Source organism: Oncorhynchus masou, chromosome 1 (assembly GCF_036934945.1).
Source record: "Oncorhynchus masou masou isolate Uvic2021 chromosome 1, UVic_Omas_1.1, whole genome shotgun sequence".
NCBI lineage: Eukaryota > Metazoa > Chordata > Actinopteri > Salmoniformes > Salmonidae > Oncorhynchus > Oncorhynchus masou.
The window spans coordinates 80,365,350-80,384,029 of record NC_088212.1 but is presented as its reverse complement, the minus strand read 5'-3'; the positions used below and the strand labels follow the sequence as shown (position 1 = coordinate 80,384,029).

General features: G+C 45.1%; 1 protein-coding gene across 2 annotated transcripts in view; it reads right to left on the bottom strand.

The window, feature by feature from the left end:
• Nucleotides 1–1,464: 1,464 nt before the first annotated feature.
• The window catches only part of LOC135504413 (FERM domain-containing protein 5-like), a 181,413-nt gene continuing 164,197 nt past the window's right edge, over nt 1,465–18,680 (bottom strand). For both annotated transcript variants that reach the window (XM_064923041.1, XM_064923122.1), the window contains 9 exons: nt 16,507–16,630; nt 15,571–15,658; nt 14,724–14,812; nt 14,359–14,422; nt 13,585–13,676; nt 11,894–11,968; nt 11,718–11,786; nt 11,009–11,115; nt 1,465–2,309 (listed from right to left, as the gene is read on the bottom strand). In XM_064923041.1, the coding sequence (XP_064779113.1) occupies nt 1,717–2,309; nt 11,009–11,115; nt 11,718–11,786; nt 11,894–11,968; nt 13,585–13,676; nt 14,359–14,422; nt 14,724–14,812; nt 15,571–15,658; nt 16,507–16,630 (1,301 nt within the window). In that variant the 3' untranslated portion in view covers nt 1,465–1,716. The remainder of the gene's footprint in view (nt 2,310–11,008; nt 11,116–11,717; nt 11,787–11,893; nt 11,969–13,584; nt 13,677–14,358; nt 14,423–14,723; nt 14,813–15,570; nt 15,659–16,506; nt 16,631–18,680) is intronic.

Genomic DNA, 18,680 nt, shown 5'->3' with positions numbered 1-18,680 from the left:
CAGGTGAAAGCCTCCCTTATTGATGTCACGAGTTAAATCTACTTCAATCAGTGTAGATGAAGGGGAGGAGTCAGGTTATAGAATGATTTTTAAGCCTCGAGACAATTGACACATGGATTGTGTATGTGTGCCATTCAGAGGATGAATGGGCAAGACAAAAGATTTAAGTGCCTTTGAATGGGGTATGGTAGTAGGTGCCAGGCACACCAGTTTGTGTCATGAACTGCAACGCTGCTGGGTTTTTCATACTCAACAGTTCCCCGTGTGTATCAAGAAGGGTCCAACACCCAAAGGACATCCAGCTAACTTGACTGTGGGAAGCATTGGAGTCAACATGGGCCAGCATCCTTGTGGAACGCTTTCAACACCTTGTTGAGTTCATTTCCCGGTGAATTGAGACTGTTCCTAATGTTTGGTATACTCAGTGTATATGTACAGTACCAGTCAGAAATTTGGGCATACGTACTCATTGAAGGGTTTTTCTTCATTTTTACTATTGTCTACATTGTAGAATAATAGTGAAGACATCAAAACTACGAAATAACACATGTAGTAACAAAAAAGTGTTTTACAAATCAAAATATATTTTAGATTAGATTCTTCAAAGTAGCCACCCTTTGCATTGATGACAGCTTTGCACACTCTTGGCATTCTCTCAAAAAGCTTCACCTGGAATGTTATTCCAACAGGAGTTCCCACATATGCTGAGCAATTGTTGTCTGCTTTTTATACATTCTGCAAAGGGTGGCTACTTTGAAGAATGTAAAGTATTTTTTTATTTGTTTAACACTTTTTTGGTTACTACATGATTCCATATGTGTTATTTCATGTTATTTCGTGTTATTTCTTTTATCTACAATGTAGATAAAAGTAAAAATAAAGAAAAACACTGGAATGAGTAGGTGTGTCCAAACTTTTGAATGGTACTGTACATTCAAAAACGTACCTTTTTACATATTCTATTGAGTATCATATGTCTTTGTTTCTTTGTCAGACTCCAGACTTCAGTACTCCTGCCAGTAGAAATGTTTCTCCTCCAATAGCAGCCCAAATGAAAGTTTCAGCAGCATTAGAATGATTATCATGGATGTTTTAGATGTTGACCCCAAATGAGTAAAAGGCATGGTTTTTCATCTCTCTCTCTCATCCTTTCTCAGCTCAAACAGTACACAACTAAACACTTCACACCTCTGTTTTTATATCAATGTCCATCTAATATATTTGTATCCATCTTATTATTATACAGTTTTTTCTCTCTTACAGTTGATGTTCATATGAAGTAATAGAAAATAAAGGCAACTGTTGTTGTTCTGTTGGTTGAATAATATGTGTTTCCTCCCAGGCCTATAACAGACCTCAGATGTCTCATTTTATGTCATTTTATAACTCTGTTGCCTTGTCTCTTGGTAAAAAATAAAGTACCTTGAAATGACCTGAATTTCCAAAGTAAAACATGAGCTCAGAAAATGTCCTCCGTTCAGTCTGATGGTTAGAAAAGGGAAGAGGGTCAGCGAAGGGGGCGGTCCTTGGCTTGTAACAGGAAGTGACTTGTGGGAGAAGCTTTAGGTTAATTCCCGTTCAGATGGAGCAGCCCTCCCTTCCTGTCTACAGCCTTCCTTGACTTCCTCCTATCCTCCCTCCATCCTTCACGTACGTCCTCTCAGAGGCCTCTTTTTCATTCACTCCTCTTTCTCTCCCTCCATCGCTCAGTCTTTCTCACTTGTCTATAAGGAAGCCTCCCATCCAGCGGAACTTGCAGGCAACCCACCGTCTGAGAGGGCAGAAATACTCAAAGTGGAACTGCTGGAACTCAGGCGTCTTGCGTATGTCCCGGAGGAAGGCGATGTCCAGGTCAGACTCAGTCAGCATGATGAGGAGGGAGAGCAGGGCAAACAGCAGTCCCATGGTCACCAGGAACATACGCAACACACTCAGGATGAACTTATGTAGCTCCTGCACCTCCTTGTTAGGGAGAGACTTCCTGGTCCGACCCAGCCGAAGCACTCTGCCGTCGGGGCCAAACTCAGCCACCTGTCCCTCAGGAGTCCCGGCCTCCGACTCCTCTTCTTCGATGCTGCAGGGGGCTCCATTAGGGTGGCGTGCCACGGCTAGCTCCAGGCTGTGTTCCGCCATGGGGGTGGGCAGCACACTGTCTGAGGGGCAGTAGGCCTCGTCAGAGATGACCCGCTGGGATGACCCGCCCTCGCCGGCATCTGTTGTGTGGTGACGGTGTCGTGGCATGAAGGAGTCGCCATGGGAGACGGAACGAACGGGCGTGGAGTGGGCGGAGTCTCGTAGGGACTCCAGGCCTGAGAGAGATAGAGATAGTAGAAGAAACATCAAACTCAGAGCTGTGAAAATGTATCCCATCATAAAGACAATGAGCAACAACTCCTATTACAAAAATAGTGAATCCACATAACACATATCAGTGTACCATGGAACAAAACTACACATTGGGGCAGAGAGAAATTGTGTCTCTCAGTTCAGTGTTCAGATCTAGTTATTCATGTCAATCCCTGAGTCAGGAGACCTTTGGGATGAGAGGCAGGATCTCCTCTGTAACCCAGAGTGTTAATGTGAAAATAGAGAGCTCAGCCAGCCTTTAAAATGATCCAAGGGGAGAATCAGAGTCCTCATGGAGGATCATAGGTTTCACTCTCACACACATTTGCTGTAGGTTGTAGATACTACCTTGTCCTGCTAAATAGAATTTGTTCCATTGATCAAGTCAAACACAGAGGAACAAAGGTGTTCTAATCCAGTAGGCCCCTCTGACCTAGATATTCATAGGTTCCACCTCCATCACTTGGTCGCGTCATGCCATTGTTATGAACGTTCTCAATTCGGCCTCCATCAGTAGCGCCACAGTGGTGCCCTAAAATCCTGTTATAACTAGTCATTCTGGACAGAGGCTAACGATTGTTTAGTCTAAATTACACTATACTGCCTAGAAATACGCAGATATTGCTAAAGTAGTCAAATGTTTAGTAGGAAACAACTTTTCCAGAATTATCATGTTGTCAAATGTACTTTAGACATGGCAATGTTGTCATTAGCTAGCTAAGTTCATCAAACATAGCTAGTAATGCTAACAGTAGCTAGCTAAAATCCGGTGTCCACGCAATCTTAGCTAGCTAGCTAAAGCTATACTACAGTCATGGCCAAAAGTTTTGAGAATGACACAAATCAATTTTCACAAAGTCTGCTGCCTCAGTTTGTATGATGGCAATTTGTATATACTCCAGAATGTTATGAAGCATGATCAGATAAATTGCAATGAATTGTAAAGTCCCTCTTTGCCATTCAAATGAACTGAATCCCCCAAAAAACATTTCCACTGCATTTCAGCCCGGCCACAAAAGGACCAGCTGACATCATGTCAGTGATTCTCTCGTTAACACAGGTGTGAGTGTTGACGAGGACAAGCATGGAGATCACTGTGTCATGCTGATTGAGTTTGAATAACAGACTGGAAGCTTCAAAAGGAGGGTGGTGCTTGGAATCATTGTTCTTCCTCTGTCAACTATGGTTACCTGCAAGGAAACACGTGCCGTCATCATTGCTTTGCACAAAAAGGGCTTCACAGGCACGGATAATGCTGCCAGTAAGATTGCATCTAAATCAACCATTTATCGGATCATCATGAACTTCAAGGAGAGCGGTTCAAAATTTGTGAAGAAGGCTTCAGGGCGCCCAAGAAAGTCCAGCAAGCACCAGGACCGTCTCCTAAAGTTGATTCAGCTGCGGGATCGGGGCACCACCAGTACAGAGCTTGCTCAGGAATGGCAGCAGGCAGGTGTGAGTGCATCTGCATTCACAGTGAGGCGAATACTTTTGGAGGATGACCTGGTGTCATGAAGGGCATCAAAGAAGCCACTTCTCTCCAGGAAAAACATCAGGGACAGACTGATACTCTGCAAAAGGTACAGGGATTGGACTGCTGAGGACTGGGGTAAAGTAATTTTCTCTAATGAATCCCCTTTCCGATTGTTTGGGGCAGGAAAAAAGCTTGTCTGGAGAAGACAAGGTGAGCGCTACCATCAGTCCTGTGTCATGCCAACAGTAAAGCATCCTAAGACTATTCATGTGTGGGGTTGCTTCTCAGCCAAGGGAGTGGGCTCACTCACAATTCTGCCTAGAACACAGCCATGAATAAAGAATGGTACCAACACATCCTCAGAGAGCAACTTCTCCCAACCATCCAGGAACAGTTTGGTGACGAACAATGCATTTTCCAGCATGATGGAGCACCTTGCCGTAAGGCAGTAGTGATAACTAAGTGGCTCGGGGAACAAAACATCGATATTTTGTGTCCATGGCCAGGAAACTCCCCAGACCTTAATCCCATTGAGAACTTGTGGTCAATCCTCAAGAGGCGGGTGGACAAACAAAAACCCACAAATTCTGACAAACTCCAAGCATTGATTATGCAAGAATGGGCTGCCATCAGTCAGGATGTGGCCCAGAAGTTAATTGACAGCATGCCAGGGCGGATCACAGAGGTCTTGAAAAAGAAAGGTCAACACTGCAAATGTTGACTCTTTGCATCAACTTCATGTAATTGTCAGTAAAAGCCTTTGACACTTATGGAATGCTTGTAATTATTCTTCAGTATTCCATAGTAACATCTGACAAAAATATCTAAAGACACTGAGGCAGCAGACTTTGTGAAAATTAACGCCCTGGTCAAAATGTATTATGTTTATCTTCATTTATTTGGTCAGGCCAGGGTGTGACATGGGTTATTGTGGTGTGTTTTTGTCTTGGCATTTTGTGGGGTGTCTAGCGTAGTCTATGGCTGCCTGAGGCGGTTCTCAATCAGAGTCAGGTGATTATCGTTGTCTCTGATTAGGAACCATATTTAGGCAGCCATAATCTTTGAGTGTTTGGTGGGTGATTGTTCCTGTCTCTGTGTTTAGTTTCACTAGATAGGCTGTATAGTTTTTTCATGTTTCCGTCTGTTTTCGTACATTTCAGTATTTTCATTGTCTAGTCATTTTCTTCAATAAATATGAGTAACCACCACGCTGCATCTTGGTCCGCTCCTCCTTCAACAGAAGAACATTGTTACAGAATCACCCACCACAACAGGACCAAGCGGCGTGGTAACAGGCAGGTGCAGCAAATAGAGGAATGGACATGGGAGGACGAATTGTTCGGAGAAGGACCCTGGGATCAGCCTGGAGAATATCGCCGTCCCAAAGAAGAACTGGAGGCGGTGAGAGCTGAGGCGCCGGTATGAGGAGGCAGTGCGGCGACGCGGATGGAAGCCCAAGAGTCAGCCCCAAAAATATCTTGGGGGTGGGGGTGGGGGGGGGGCTCAGGGAGAGTGTGGCAGAGTCGGGAGTCAGACCTGAGCCCACTCTCCCTGTTTATCGTGAGGAGCCAAGGAGGAGACCAGAACCAGAGCCGGTGTTGGAGGTGAGCGAAGCAGAGACTGTGAAGGAGTTAATGGGGAAATTGGAGGAGAGAGAAATGAGGGAGTTGCTGTGTTGGTGCTTTTTGCATGGAATTCGCCCGACGGAACGTGTCAGGGATTTGATGGCACCTGGGTCAGCGCTCCATACTCGTCCTGAGGTGAGTGTTAGTCGGCTTGTGAAGTTGGTGCCAGCCTCACGCACCAGGCCTCCTGTGCACATCCCTAGCCTTGCACATCCTGTGCCAACACTGCTCTCAAGATCTCCAGTACGCCTTCACGGTCTAGCCCATCCTGTGCCACCTCCACACACCAGCCCTCCGGTGGCAGCTCCCCGCACCAGGCTTCCTGTGCGTGTCCTCGGCTCAGTACCACCAGTGCCAGCACCACGCATCAGGCCTACAGTGCGCCTCACCTCTCCAGCGCTACCGGAGCCTTTCTCCTCTCCTGCGCTGCCGGAGTCTCCCGCCTGTTCAGCGCTGCCCGAGCCTTTCTCCTCACCTGCACTACCGGAGTCTCCCGCCTGTTTAGCGCAGCCGGAGCTGTCAGTCTGCATGGAGCAGCCAGAGCTGTCAGTCTGCATGGAGCAGCCAGAGCTGTCAGTCTTCATGGAACAGCCAGAGCTGTCAGTCTGCATGGAGCAGCCAGAGCTGTCAGTCTGCATGGAGCAGCCGGAGCTGCCAGTCTGCATGGAGCTGTCAGTCTGCAAGGAGCTGTCAGTCTGCAAGGAGCTGTCAGTCTGCAAGGAGCTGTCAGTCTACATGGAGCTGCCAGTCTGCAAGGAGCTGTCAGTCTGCATGGAGCTGCCAGTCTGCATGGAACTGCCAGTCTGCATGGAGCCTCCAGAGCTGTCAGTCTGCAAGAAGCCGACCAGAGCCGCCAGTCAGCATGGAGCAGCCAGATCCGTCAGTCAGCCAGACTCTTCCAGATCTGCCAGTCAGCCAGACTCTTCCAGATCTGCCAGTCATCCAGACTCTTCCAGATCTGCCAGTCAGCCAGACTCTTCCAGATCTGCCAGTCAGCCAGACTCTTCCAGATCTGCCAGTCAGCCAGACTCTTCCAGATCTGCCAGTCAGCCAGACTCTTCCAGATCCGCCTGTCAACCAGGATCTGCCAGAACCGCCAGCCAGCCAGGATCTGCCGGATCCAACTACCTGGCTGAGCTTCCTCTCAGTGCTGGGCTTCCTCTCAGTGCTAGGCTTCCTCTCAGTCCCGAGCTTCCTTTCAGTCCCGAGCTTCCCCTCAGTCCCGAGCTTCCCCTCAGTCCCGAGCTGCCTCTGTCCTGAGCTGCCCCTCAGTCACGAGCTGCCCCTCAGTCCCGAGTTGACCCTCAGTTCCGAGCTGCCCCTCAGTCCAGTGGGGTTCTGGGTGAGGACTACTAGGCCATGGTCGGCAGCGAGGGTGGACTATCCTAGGACGCGAGGAGGGGGGACTAAGAAATTTATAGAGTGAGTTCCACGTCCCGCGCCGGAGCCGGAGCCGCCACCATGGACAGACGCCCACCCGGACCCTCCCTATTGTTTTGATGTGCGTCCGGGAGTCCGCACCTTAGGGGGGGGTTCTGTCACGCCCTGGTCAAAATGTATTATGTTTATCTTCATTTATTTGGTCAGGCCAGGGTGTGACATGGGTTATTGTGGTGTGTTTTTGTCTTGGGATTTTGTGGGGTGTCTAGCGTAGTCTATGGCTGCCTGAGGTGGTTCTCAATCAGAGTCAGGTGATTATCGTTGTCTCTGATTGGGAACCATATTTAGGCAGCCATATTTTTTGAGTGTTTGGTGGGTGATTGTTCCTGTCTCTGTGTTTAGTTTCACTAGATAGGCTGTATAGTTTTTTCATGTTTCCGTCTGTTTTCGTACATTTCAGTATTTTCATTGTCTAGTCATTTTCTTCAATAAATATGAGTAACCACCACGCTGCATCTTGGTCCGCTCCTCCTTCAACAGAAGAACGTCGTTACAGTCATTCTCAAAACCTTTGGCCACGACTGTACATCTAAAGTCAATCTGGCAACATCAAAATGATGAAGAAATGTTTTCCTACTAATTATTTGCCTAATTTTGAATGGCATTGTACTTCCAAGCCACTTTTGATGAAATCTTCATCACTCATTGACAATGCATTGAGTAAATTGCTTAGTTTGGCATTAGTCCCAAAAAACATTCAAAAAAATATTGTGATGAAACATGCAACCCATGAATACCTGGAATACCCCAAGCAATCCTCTCCAAATGCTCCACTATACTGCTACACAACAGACATGCAATGCAGCCACTGATGTCACTCTACAACACTACTAACATGACCTTAAACCAAATCAACTCAGAATCAAAGCCGTCGGCCATAACATTTACTCGAGACAACATTTCGCACAACACCAGACCCAAACCGAATACTTCCGTCTAGCCGCATGCCATCGTACCATCTCTAATGGAAACAGGGAATCTGAGAAGGAAGAGGTTCCTCGAAGGCTTCTTGTGTTACCCCAGACTCCAGGGTCATGGCTTCCAAAGCTGATTCAAAGCAATGTTACTAAGATCTGTAACACTAGATGGAGGAATCTGTGCCATGATGATGTACTTGCTCTTTAAGATGTGTAAGTGTAACCCTGGATGGTTTAGTAAGGGATTCTGGATCCTGTGCCATGATGATGAGGTCCTTTACCTTCGGAGGAGCTACCTGGCCTGTTGGAGCCATAACCAGGAGGTGTTACGCTCAGCCTGGACGAAGCCCTGGAGGCCCCTGCAGACCCAAACCCAGGGGCTGAGGGTGCCCTAGGGAGGGCAGGGAAGATGGGTATGGCCCCCAGAACCTTGCCCATGAGTCTGGGCCCCAGCTGGAGGACGCGGACCTTCATATCACGGTAGCAGTGGTTGATCATGCACAGATGCACATTCACCTTGGTCTCGATCCTGATCAGACATTTCACCATGGTGGCTGTTGAAGGAGTGAATAAGCGCACTGTACCGTCGTCCAAGTTACCACTGTCCTACAACTGCCCTACTAACGTCCTACCACTGTCCTACAACTGCCCTACTAACGTCCTACCGCAGTCCTACAACTGCCCTACTAACGTCCTACCACTGTCCTACAACTGCCCTACTAACGTCCTACCACTGTCCTACAACTGCCCTACTAACGTCCTACCGCAGTCCTACAACTGCCCTACTAACGTCCTACCACTGTCCTACAACTGCCCTACTAACGTCCTACCACTGTCCTACAACTGCCCTACTAACGTCCTACCACTGTCCTACAACTGCCCTACTAACGTCCTACCACTGTCCTACAACTGCCCTACTAACGTCCTACCACTGCCCTACTAACGTCCTACCACTGTCCTACAACTGCCTTACTAACGTCCTACCACTGTCCTACAACTGCCCTACCACTGTCCTACAACTGCCCTACCACTGTCCTACAACTGCCCTACTAACGTCCTACCACTGTCCTACAACTGCCCTACTAACGTCCTACCACTGTCCTACAACTGCCCTACTAACGTCCTACCACTGTCCTACAACTGCCCTACTAACGTCCTACCACTGCCCTACAACTGCCCTACTAACGTCCTACCACTGTCCTACAACTGCCCTACTAACGTCCTACCACTGTCCTACAACTGCCCTACTAACGCCCTACCACTGTCCTACAACTGCCCTACTAACGTCCTACCACTGTCCTACAACTGCCCTACTAACGTCCTACAACTGCCCTACTAACGTCCTACAACTGCCCTACTAAGGTCCTACCACTGTCCTACAACTGCCCTACTAACGTCCTACCACTGTCCTACAACTGCCCTACTAACGTCCTACCACTGTCCTACAACTGCCCTACTAACGTCCTACCACTGTCCTACAACTGCCCTACTAACGTCCTACCACTGTCCTACAACTGCCCTACTAACGTCCTACCACTGTCCTACAACTGCCTTACTAACGTCCTACCACTGTCCTACAACTGCCCTACTAAAGTCCTACCACTGTCCTACAACTGCCCTACTAACGTCCTACCACTGTCCTACAACTGCCCTACTAACGTCCTACCACTGTCCTACAACTGCCCTACTAACGTCCTACCACTGTCATACAACTGCCCTACTAACGTCCTACCACTGTCCTACAACTGCCCTACTAACGTCCTACCACTGTCCTACAACTGCCCTACTAACGTCCTACCACTGTCCTACAACTGCCCTACCACCGTCCTACAACTGCCCTACTAACGTCCTACCACTGTCCTACAACTGCCCTACCACCGTCCTACCACCCTACTCTTCCCCTGTGTCTGTTCGCTCTACTTTTGTCCCTTGTCCCCTGTCTGCTGTTGTCCCCTTTCCCTTTGTCCTTGTGACTGGCAATTGCTGGCTACACTACACAACTCTGTCTCTATGACAGCCAGGCAGGCTGGGAGAGTGACTGGCAGCATCCTGAGATCAGGAATGTGGCCCAATTGCAGTGTGGTTATCCTACCCCCCCCCCTAAAACTGCTACCCTTCTAACCATATGCTCCATAGTGACATACATGGAGAGGCCCTGACAGGAGGGCTATTTTTAGGCTGGGTATTATTACCACTGTAGATTCCAATGAAGTACAGGAAAGGTTTGGACAGGGTTGAAGGGGTTCAATATCAGGACCTGTCATTGTACAATACAATGCAACCGAAATCATGTAGGTAAGTTGCTACTTCACTTACCTGATTATACTGTAAAAGGGACTGTGAATGTTCTTTACAAACCTGCAAGGTGACTTTCTCCTGCCACAATAATACCTTACAGTCACAGCAACTCTTGAGAGAATTGCAAGAATGACAAAGGAGAATAGATAATTGGTGCAGCCTTTGGTGTGTGTGTGTGTGTGTGTGTGTATGTGTATGTGTATGTGTGTGTGTATGTGTGTGTATGTGTGTGTGTGTGTGTCTGTGTGTGTGTGTGTGTGTGTGTGTGTGTGTGTGTGTGTGTGTGTGTGTGTGTGTGTGTGTGTGTGTGTGTGTGTGTGTGTGTGTGTGTGTGTGTGTGTGTGTGTGTGTGTGTGTGTGTGTGTGTGTGTGTGTGTGTGTGTGTGTGTGTGGATTATGGATAAGCCTGAATGACACACACAACTGTTGCTCCGCTCTCGTAGCAAAGATACTACTCAGGTTACTGCTCAAGCTTGGTGCGTCAGTGTGTGTGTGTGTGTGTGTGTGTGTGTGTGTGTGTGTGTGTGTGTACGGCTATAATATAATCCATTCAGACACTAAAGCAGTGAAGTACCATAGCAGCATAGACCTCAGACACGTTTAAATCTTATGGCAGCTGCTTTGTAAGGCACATCCAAAGTAAATGTAGGGTTTAAAGTAGCCCTGCTAGCGGTGCAGATGCAATCTGGGACCAGTTTACTAATGGACTAAAATGCACTTTCAATGGAGATTATTCATTGAACACACTTTTCAGTCCAGAAGTAGGCTTTATCTGGGTCTGGCAAACCAGCCATCTGTGTGCTATAACGTTTTGTTACACACATGAGTAGACTTAATCCAGCCCTATCTATGTCTACTGTAAATGATTGTAACTGATGTGTGTGGAGCGGGGCCAGTGTGTGTTTTACCCTCCATGATGGAGATGTGTACAGCTCTCCGTCTTTGTCGGGGGACACTGGTCAGCCTTGGGCCGTGGGTGATGGAAGGACAGCTCCTACTGGGTACCAGACCAGCCCTGTGGAAACGTGTTACATGTTGGGGTTACAGGTATACGCTCTTAGAAAAAAGGGTTACAAAAGGGTTCTTCTGCTGTCCCCATAGGAGAACCCTTATTGATTCCAGGTAGAACCATTTTTGGTTAAAGGTAGAACCCTCTGTGGAAAGGGTTCCACATGAAACCGAAAAGGGTTCTATCTGGAAACAAATAGTTATTCAAAGAGTTCTATGGGGATAGCTGAAGAACCCTTTTAGGTTCTAGATAGGATGATATATAGTGGAGGTAATTCAGTTGACAGTTTTATCCAAAGGAACTCACAGTCCAGTAACATAGAGTGTATATTCAGTATGTGGGCCATGTGGGAATTACACCATCTAGAGTTGTAAGCAACATGCTCAAACTAAGTGCCATGGATAGCCCAATTCTGATATTGTTTTCAATAATTGGTCTTTTGACCATTCAGATCAGATCTGAAAAAGATCTGATGTGATTGTTCAAAAGACCAATGAGTGGAAAAAAGATCAGAATTGGGCTACCTGTCTAAACACAGCCATGGTGTAACTCAGACATCAAACCAACTGCCATTGTGTAACTCAGACATCAAAAGCACCAAGGCTCACCTGTGAATCTCGGGAGGTTCCCGTTTTATTTTGGCACTTTGCTCCATTACTTCCTTAGCAACCCTGCCACTAAGAGCCAACACAGAGACAAAACATAACACTCAAACGTGTATTATCACCAAAAACTGAACTGAATAATCCTCAAAACGTTACTTATAGCCAGTACATGTATTTACCTGTATCTGAATCTACTTCCTTTGAAGAACAGATTACTGCTGGACACTGTTCTGACCTGGCTGGACTTGTCCAACCTGTGAGTGAACACAGACAAAGAGATTTAGCATTGTAATAACATTGTAATAATAGCACATACACTACCGGTCAAAAGTTTTAGAACACCTACTCATTCAAGGGTTTACTTTATTTTTTTACTATTTTCTACATTATAGTGATGACATCAAAACTGTAGTAACCAAAAAAGTCTTTAAAAAATCTAAATATATTTTATATTTGAGATTCTTCAAAGTAGCCACCCTTTTACTTGATGGCAGCTTTGCGCACTCTTGGCATTCTCTGAACCAGCTTCACCAGGAATGCTTTTCCAACAGTCTTGAAGGAGTTCCCACATATGCTGAGCACTTGTTGGCTGCTTTTCCTTCACTCTGCGGTCCGACTCATCCCAAACTATCTCAATTTGAGGTTGGGGGATTGTGAAGTCCAGGTCATCTGTTGCAGCACTTCATCATTCGCCTTGGTAAAATAGCCCTTAAAGATCCTGGAGGTGTGTTGGGTCATTGTCCTGTTGAAAAACAAATGATAGTCCCACTAAGCACAAACCAGATGGGATGGCGTATCGCTGCAGAATGCTGTGGTAACCATGCTGGTTAAGTGTGCCTTGAATTCTAAATAAATCACAGACAGTGTCACCAGCAAAGCACCCCCACACCATAACACCTCCTCCTCTATGCTTTACGGTGGGAAATACACATGGGAGATCATCCATTCACCCACATCACATCTCACAAAGACACGGCAGTTGGAACCAAAAATATCCAATTTGGACTCCAAAGGACACATTTCCACTGGTCTAATGTCCATTGCTCGTGTTTCTTGGCCCAAGCAAGTCTCTTCTTATTATTGGTTTCTTTGCGGCAATTTGAAAATGAAGGCCTGATTCACACAGTCTCCTTTGAACAGTTGATGTTGAGATGTGTCTGTTACTTTGTGAAGCATTTATTTGGGCTGCAATTTCTGAGGCTGGTAACTCTAATGAACTTATCCTCTGCAGCAGAGGTAACTCTGTGTCTTCCATTCCTGTGTCGGTCCTCATGAGAGCCAGTTTCATCATAACGCTTGATGGTTTTTGCAACTCCACTTGAAGAAACTTTCAAAGTTCTTGAAATGTTCCGTATTGACTGACATTCATGTCTTAAAGTCATGATGGACTGTCGTTTCTCTTTGCTTATTTGAGCTGTTCTTGCCAGAATATGGATTTAGTCTTTTACCAGATAGGGCTATCATCTGTATACCCCCCTACCTTGTCACAACACAACTGATTGGCTCAAACACATTAAGAAGGAAAGATATTCTACAAATTAACTTTTAAGAAGGCACACTTGTTAATTGAAATGCATTCCAGGTGAGTATGAAGCTGAAGCTGGTTGAGAGAATGCCAAGAGTGTGCAAAGCTGTCATTTTGAAGAATCTCAAATATAAAATATATTTTGATTTGTTGAAAACGTTTTGGGTTACTACATGTGTTATTTCATAGTTTTGGTGTCTTCACTATTATTTTACAATGTAGAAAATAGGAAAAATAAAGAAAAACCCTTGAATGAGTAGGTTTTCTAACACTTTTGACCGATAAGTGTACATTACATCATATATTGATTGATTGATTAAATTACTGATAGTCAGTGTAACTCACTTGTAGAAAGCCTGATTCTCAACTCCACACTTCCACAGGTGTTTACAGGCCTCAGGTGTAGGTGCAAAATATGTCAAGATGATCTTCTTGTCCTGCAGTGAGTATACACATGTAGGTATGCGTATGCACATCTGAGTATGACAGAGTATGCACATCTTGTATTTCACATCTTCTGACTTGGCTACCAAAACCATAGAAATAGAATGAAAAGAACGGGTTTGGAAGCTCTTACCCTGGCATTTGACTGGTAAACTCATGGGTACACTTGCAATGGCTGCCTGGTATTGTGATGCAATAATTTACATGGTATTTGGAAATGTTCTATAAACTGAGGCTGGATTGCCATGGTAATGCATTCAAATTATGTTAACTGATGTGGCTCATGCGATGGAATACATGTTTTGTAATGCCAGTTGAGTTGACTCAAATCCCAGCACAGATTGAAGGGTACACTTCCTGCTTTTACTTTCTGGCATGGATACACACAAAATGGCTGCCAGTCCACCAATTAAGCAATCATTGACTTGAATGGAGACACCACTTTTATTCATTCTATTTCTATGAACGAGACCACAACAAGTAGACATTTATCTATCAACAATGGACCCACATCTTATTTCCAGTTAAGTCATTAACTTCTTTATTACGGCTAAATTACACCTTCTCCCCAAAGGCCATTTCCAATGCATAAAACAGGTTTATCTACATGAATTTCACTGTGTAATTCCATAGCAGCAAGAAATCCATTTTAATAATACATGTCATGGAACCTACCTCTTTCTGATTTGCATATATATGGAATGTCTTTGCCTCAAACTTCAGCTTTGTCACCTCGTCCCTACCCACCAAGACAAGACAAGACCAGTCAAATCCGAACAGAACAGTGAAATATTCTTTGTGACCAACTGGCAGATTAGAACAGCTCTGTTTTCTCATCAGGAGGAGGGACAAATAGGTTTAGGTCTGAGACTGTGGGATTCTGGACTGCCAGGTTAAATAGAACAATTGCTAACGACAGGCAAGCCAAATGTTGCACATTTTATGCAACAACGACACACTTACATCTCTTACATTTTATGCAATTATTTCTATGAAGGCTTGACAAAAGTTAGGACTATGCTAACCATATTATTACTCACCAATTGAGGAAATGGACTCTCCTGTTCCCCTGCAGGACAGTGAAGCCAAACGGAGTGAAGGCCAGGAAGGCAGGGTTCCCTGACACATCCTGACACAGACACAACACAAGTATTGAATCCACGGTGTATGTTGTTGTACAGATGTTGGATCTTAACTTGATCACTCTTTTGTCGCAGAGAATTTTCCTGCTACAGCAGGAAATTCAAATGAGCCTTGTGAGTCCCTGAAAAATAGCATTTGAGTCAATGGTATCAGGACATGCTATCAAAATTATTTTCTCACTCGCTCAAACACTAGGTCTAGGTCCTATTACTGCAACATTCAAATGTACCAAAATGTATTTGAAATGCAACCATACACATCAAAAAACACCATTTTATATAGCTTAAAAACACAAGATAGATATTGGTCTCCACTAGGCTACGACATACAATACAAGGGTCAACTATATCCTAAGCTTATGAATGAACTGTCAAAATTGAGTTCAATTTATTATAATCCACACAAGACACAATGTAGCCGGCACGTAGCCTACATAAGGTACCCTGTAGATAAGGTACTGTGTTGTATACAAACACCGCTTCCAGCTGTCACCCTGAAGGAGATTTTAAATATTTCTTCATTATTCAAATCCTCCTGATGCAGGATTATTTTCCTCCTGCGACAAAAGGTGTCAAATTAAGATCCAACATCTGTATGTAATGTACAACTGGCCTCACAAACAGAATAGCAAAAAAACATATTGTATTAGACGAGGTTCAGGCTGTACTGGAATCAATAGAGAGCTAAAAGGACTCTGCCAGTGCAGAGCTATAATGGACCCTTCTCTTATCAAGGTGTTTGTACCTTGCAGGGGTGAGGGTCCACACCATACGTCTCCAGCTCCTGGGCCTTCTGCAGGAAGTTCAGCTCGGACTCTTCTGGAGTCTGTCCTCTGGGAGATGAGGACACAACAGACAGATTACTGTGGGCTGTGTGATGATGGATGGAAAAGGTTCCAGTGGTGAGCTAATGATTTGTAAAGTGAATTTCCTTTCATTCATTTCAGTGAGTGAAAGATGAGAGAGACCAACACTAGAGGGCAGCAGAGGTAAGATCCCATAGGTAGTCTACAGTAGTAGAGTCTGTATATATGGATACTGCATATACTGTGAAGGGGGAGGGGAGAGAGAGAGAGCCTCTTGAGGGTGATGTGATGTTCAGCTGACTGGCAGAGTTGTCCCAGGTTGCCACAAACTAATGACACAGCAGTACAGTACTGAGAAAAACACACACCCGTACACACGCACGCACACACACACTCTAAAGGTCACTGCGGTCCTTTCACCCACTATCCATAAGCAGGAAGAGTTGGACAAATAGCAGGTAGGAAAATATTGTATATTCAGCATATGATGTGGATATGAAATTGCATATCTACGGCTAAGCTAGGGTCATGCATAATGTATCTCATCAACATATCTATTTTCATCATGGCTGTAACATTCTATCTAGGAGAGATAGGATGATATTGTATCAAGTTAGGTCCACAATCATCATGCTGATGATGGCACTATATTCAATTACAAGCGCTATGTCAAATATCAGAGAGAGAGAGAGAGAGAGAGAGAGAGAGAGAGAGAGAGAGAGAGAGAGAGAGAGAGAGAGAGAGTGTGAGAGAGGCTAGTGGGATGGATGTAGTCTATGTTCAGAGTCAGGTGTACATGGAGACTACAGACAGAGACTGAGTGAACTATGTGTCAAATAAAATCACAATGAGGTGTATGACAGGTGTCACCTTACATTAGTTCTGTCTTGTGGATGTCAGAGATGCGTCTCTCCAGCTTCTCTGAGTGTTTAGGGAAGAACTGGAACTTAGAGCTGTAGCCCTCAGGATGCTTTCCAGGATCATAGTCACCAACCTCAGCTGGGGGAGGATGGAGAACACAGGAGACAACAGAAACAACTTTACCTGTGATGTCTGCAACACACACAAATACATTACTGGGAAAACCTATGTAACCCATATGACATAAAGCATAGTGACCTGGCAGTTATAAACCACATCTATTGTAGTCATGGTACATGCCGTCAGAGCTTCTCTTCTATATCTCTGCTATAGGTTAACCTGGCTGTTATAAACCACATCTATTGTAGTCATGGTACATGCCGTCAGAGCTTCTCTTCTATATCTCTGCTATAGGTTAACCTGGCTGTTATAAACCACATCTATTGTAGTCATGGTACATGCCGTCAGAGCTTCTCTTCTATATCTCTGCTATAGGTTAACCTGGCTGTTATAAACCACATCTATTGTAGTCATGGTACATGCCGTCAGAGCTTCTCTTCTATATCTCTGCTATAGGTTAACCTGGCTGTTATAAACCACATCTATTGTAGTCATGGTACATGCCGTCAGAGCTTCTTTCTATATCTCTGCTATAGGTTAACCTGGCTGTTATAAACCACATCTATTGTAGTCATGGTACATGCCGTCAGATCTTCTCTTCTATATCTCTGCTATAGGTTAACCTGGCTGTTATAAACCACATCTATTGTAGTCATGGTACATGCCGTCAGAGCTTCTCTTCTATATCTCTGCTATAGGTTAACCTGGCTGTTATAAACCACATCTATTGTAGTCATGGTACATGCCGTCAGAGCTTCTCTTCTATATCTCTGCTATAGGTTAACCTGGCTGTTATAAACCACATCTATTGTAGTCATGGTACATGCCGTCAGAGCTTCTCTTCTATATCTCTGCTATAGGTTAACCTGGCTGTTATAAACCACATCTATTGTAGTCATGGTACATGCCGTCAGAGCTTCTCTTCTATATCTCTGCTATAGGTTAACCTGGCTGTTATAAACCACATCTATTGTAGTCATGGTATATGCCGTCAGAGCTTCTCTTCTATATCTCTGCTATAGGTTAACCTGGCTGTTATAAACCACATCTATTGTAGTCATGGTACATGCCGTCAGAGCTTCTCTTCTATATCTCTGCTATAGGTTAACCTGGCTGTTATAAACCACATCTATTGTAGTCATGGTACATGCCGTCAGAGCTTCTCTTCTATATCTCTGCTATAGGTTAACCTGGCTGTTATAAACCACATCTATTGTAGTCATGGTACATGCCGTCAGAGCTTCTCTTCTATATCTCTGCTATAGGTTAACCTGGCTGTTATAAACCACATCTATTGTAGTCATGGTATATGCCGTCAGAGCTTCTCTTCTATATCTCTGCTATAGGTTAACCTGGCTGTTATAATCCACATCTATTGTAGTCATGGTATATGCTGTCAGATCTTCTCTTCTATATCTCTGCTATAGGTTAACCTGGCTGTTATAAACCACATCTATTGTAGTCATGGTACATGCCGTCAGAGCTTCTCTTCTATATCTCTGCTATAGGTTAACCTGGCTGTTATAAACCACATCTATTGTAGTCATGGTATATGCCGTCAGAGCTTCTCTTCTATATCTCTGCTATAGGTTAACCTGGCTGTTCTACTGCTGTTCTTACATGCAGCCCTGAGATTCTGTAAGAGCCAGGCCCAGACAATCAGACAATGGCGGCCTTGTCTCTGTGTGGCAGGGGAGCGGGAGAGCTAAGCCTTAAATCAGCTGCCTGAATGCCAATGAGGATGCTGCCACAGTGCTGGAGGCTACAGTCTGAGCTTTAGACCTATACCTCCACCACACTACCTCAACTCACACACTCACATCACAATGAAAACAGAAGGTGACAGTGGTATTTCTCCATTAAGTCTTATACCAAACACCTATATAAAACCCTCTTCGGCCTCACTCACCCTATCTGAGATATCTACTGCAGCCCTCATCCTCCACATACAACACCCGTTCTGCCAGTCACATTCTGTTAAAGGTCCCCAAAACACTCACATCCTTGTGTCGCTCCTCTTTTCCGTTCTCAATTTCTTCATTCAAAGCCTCAATCATGGACACTCTTA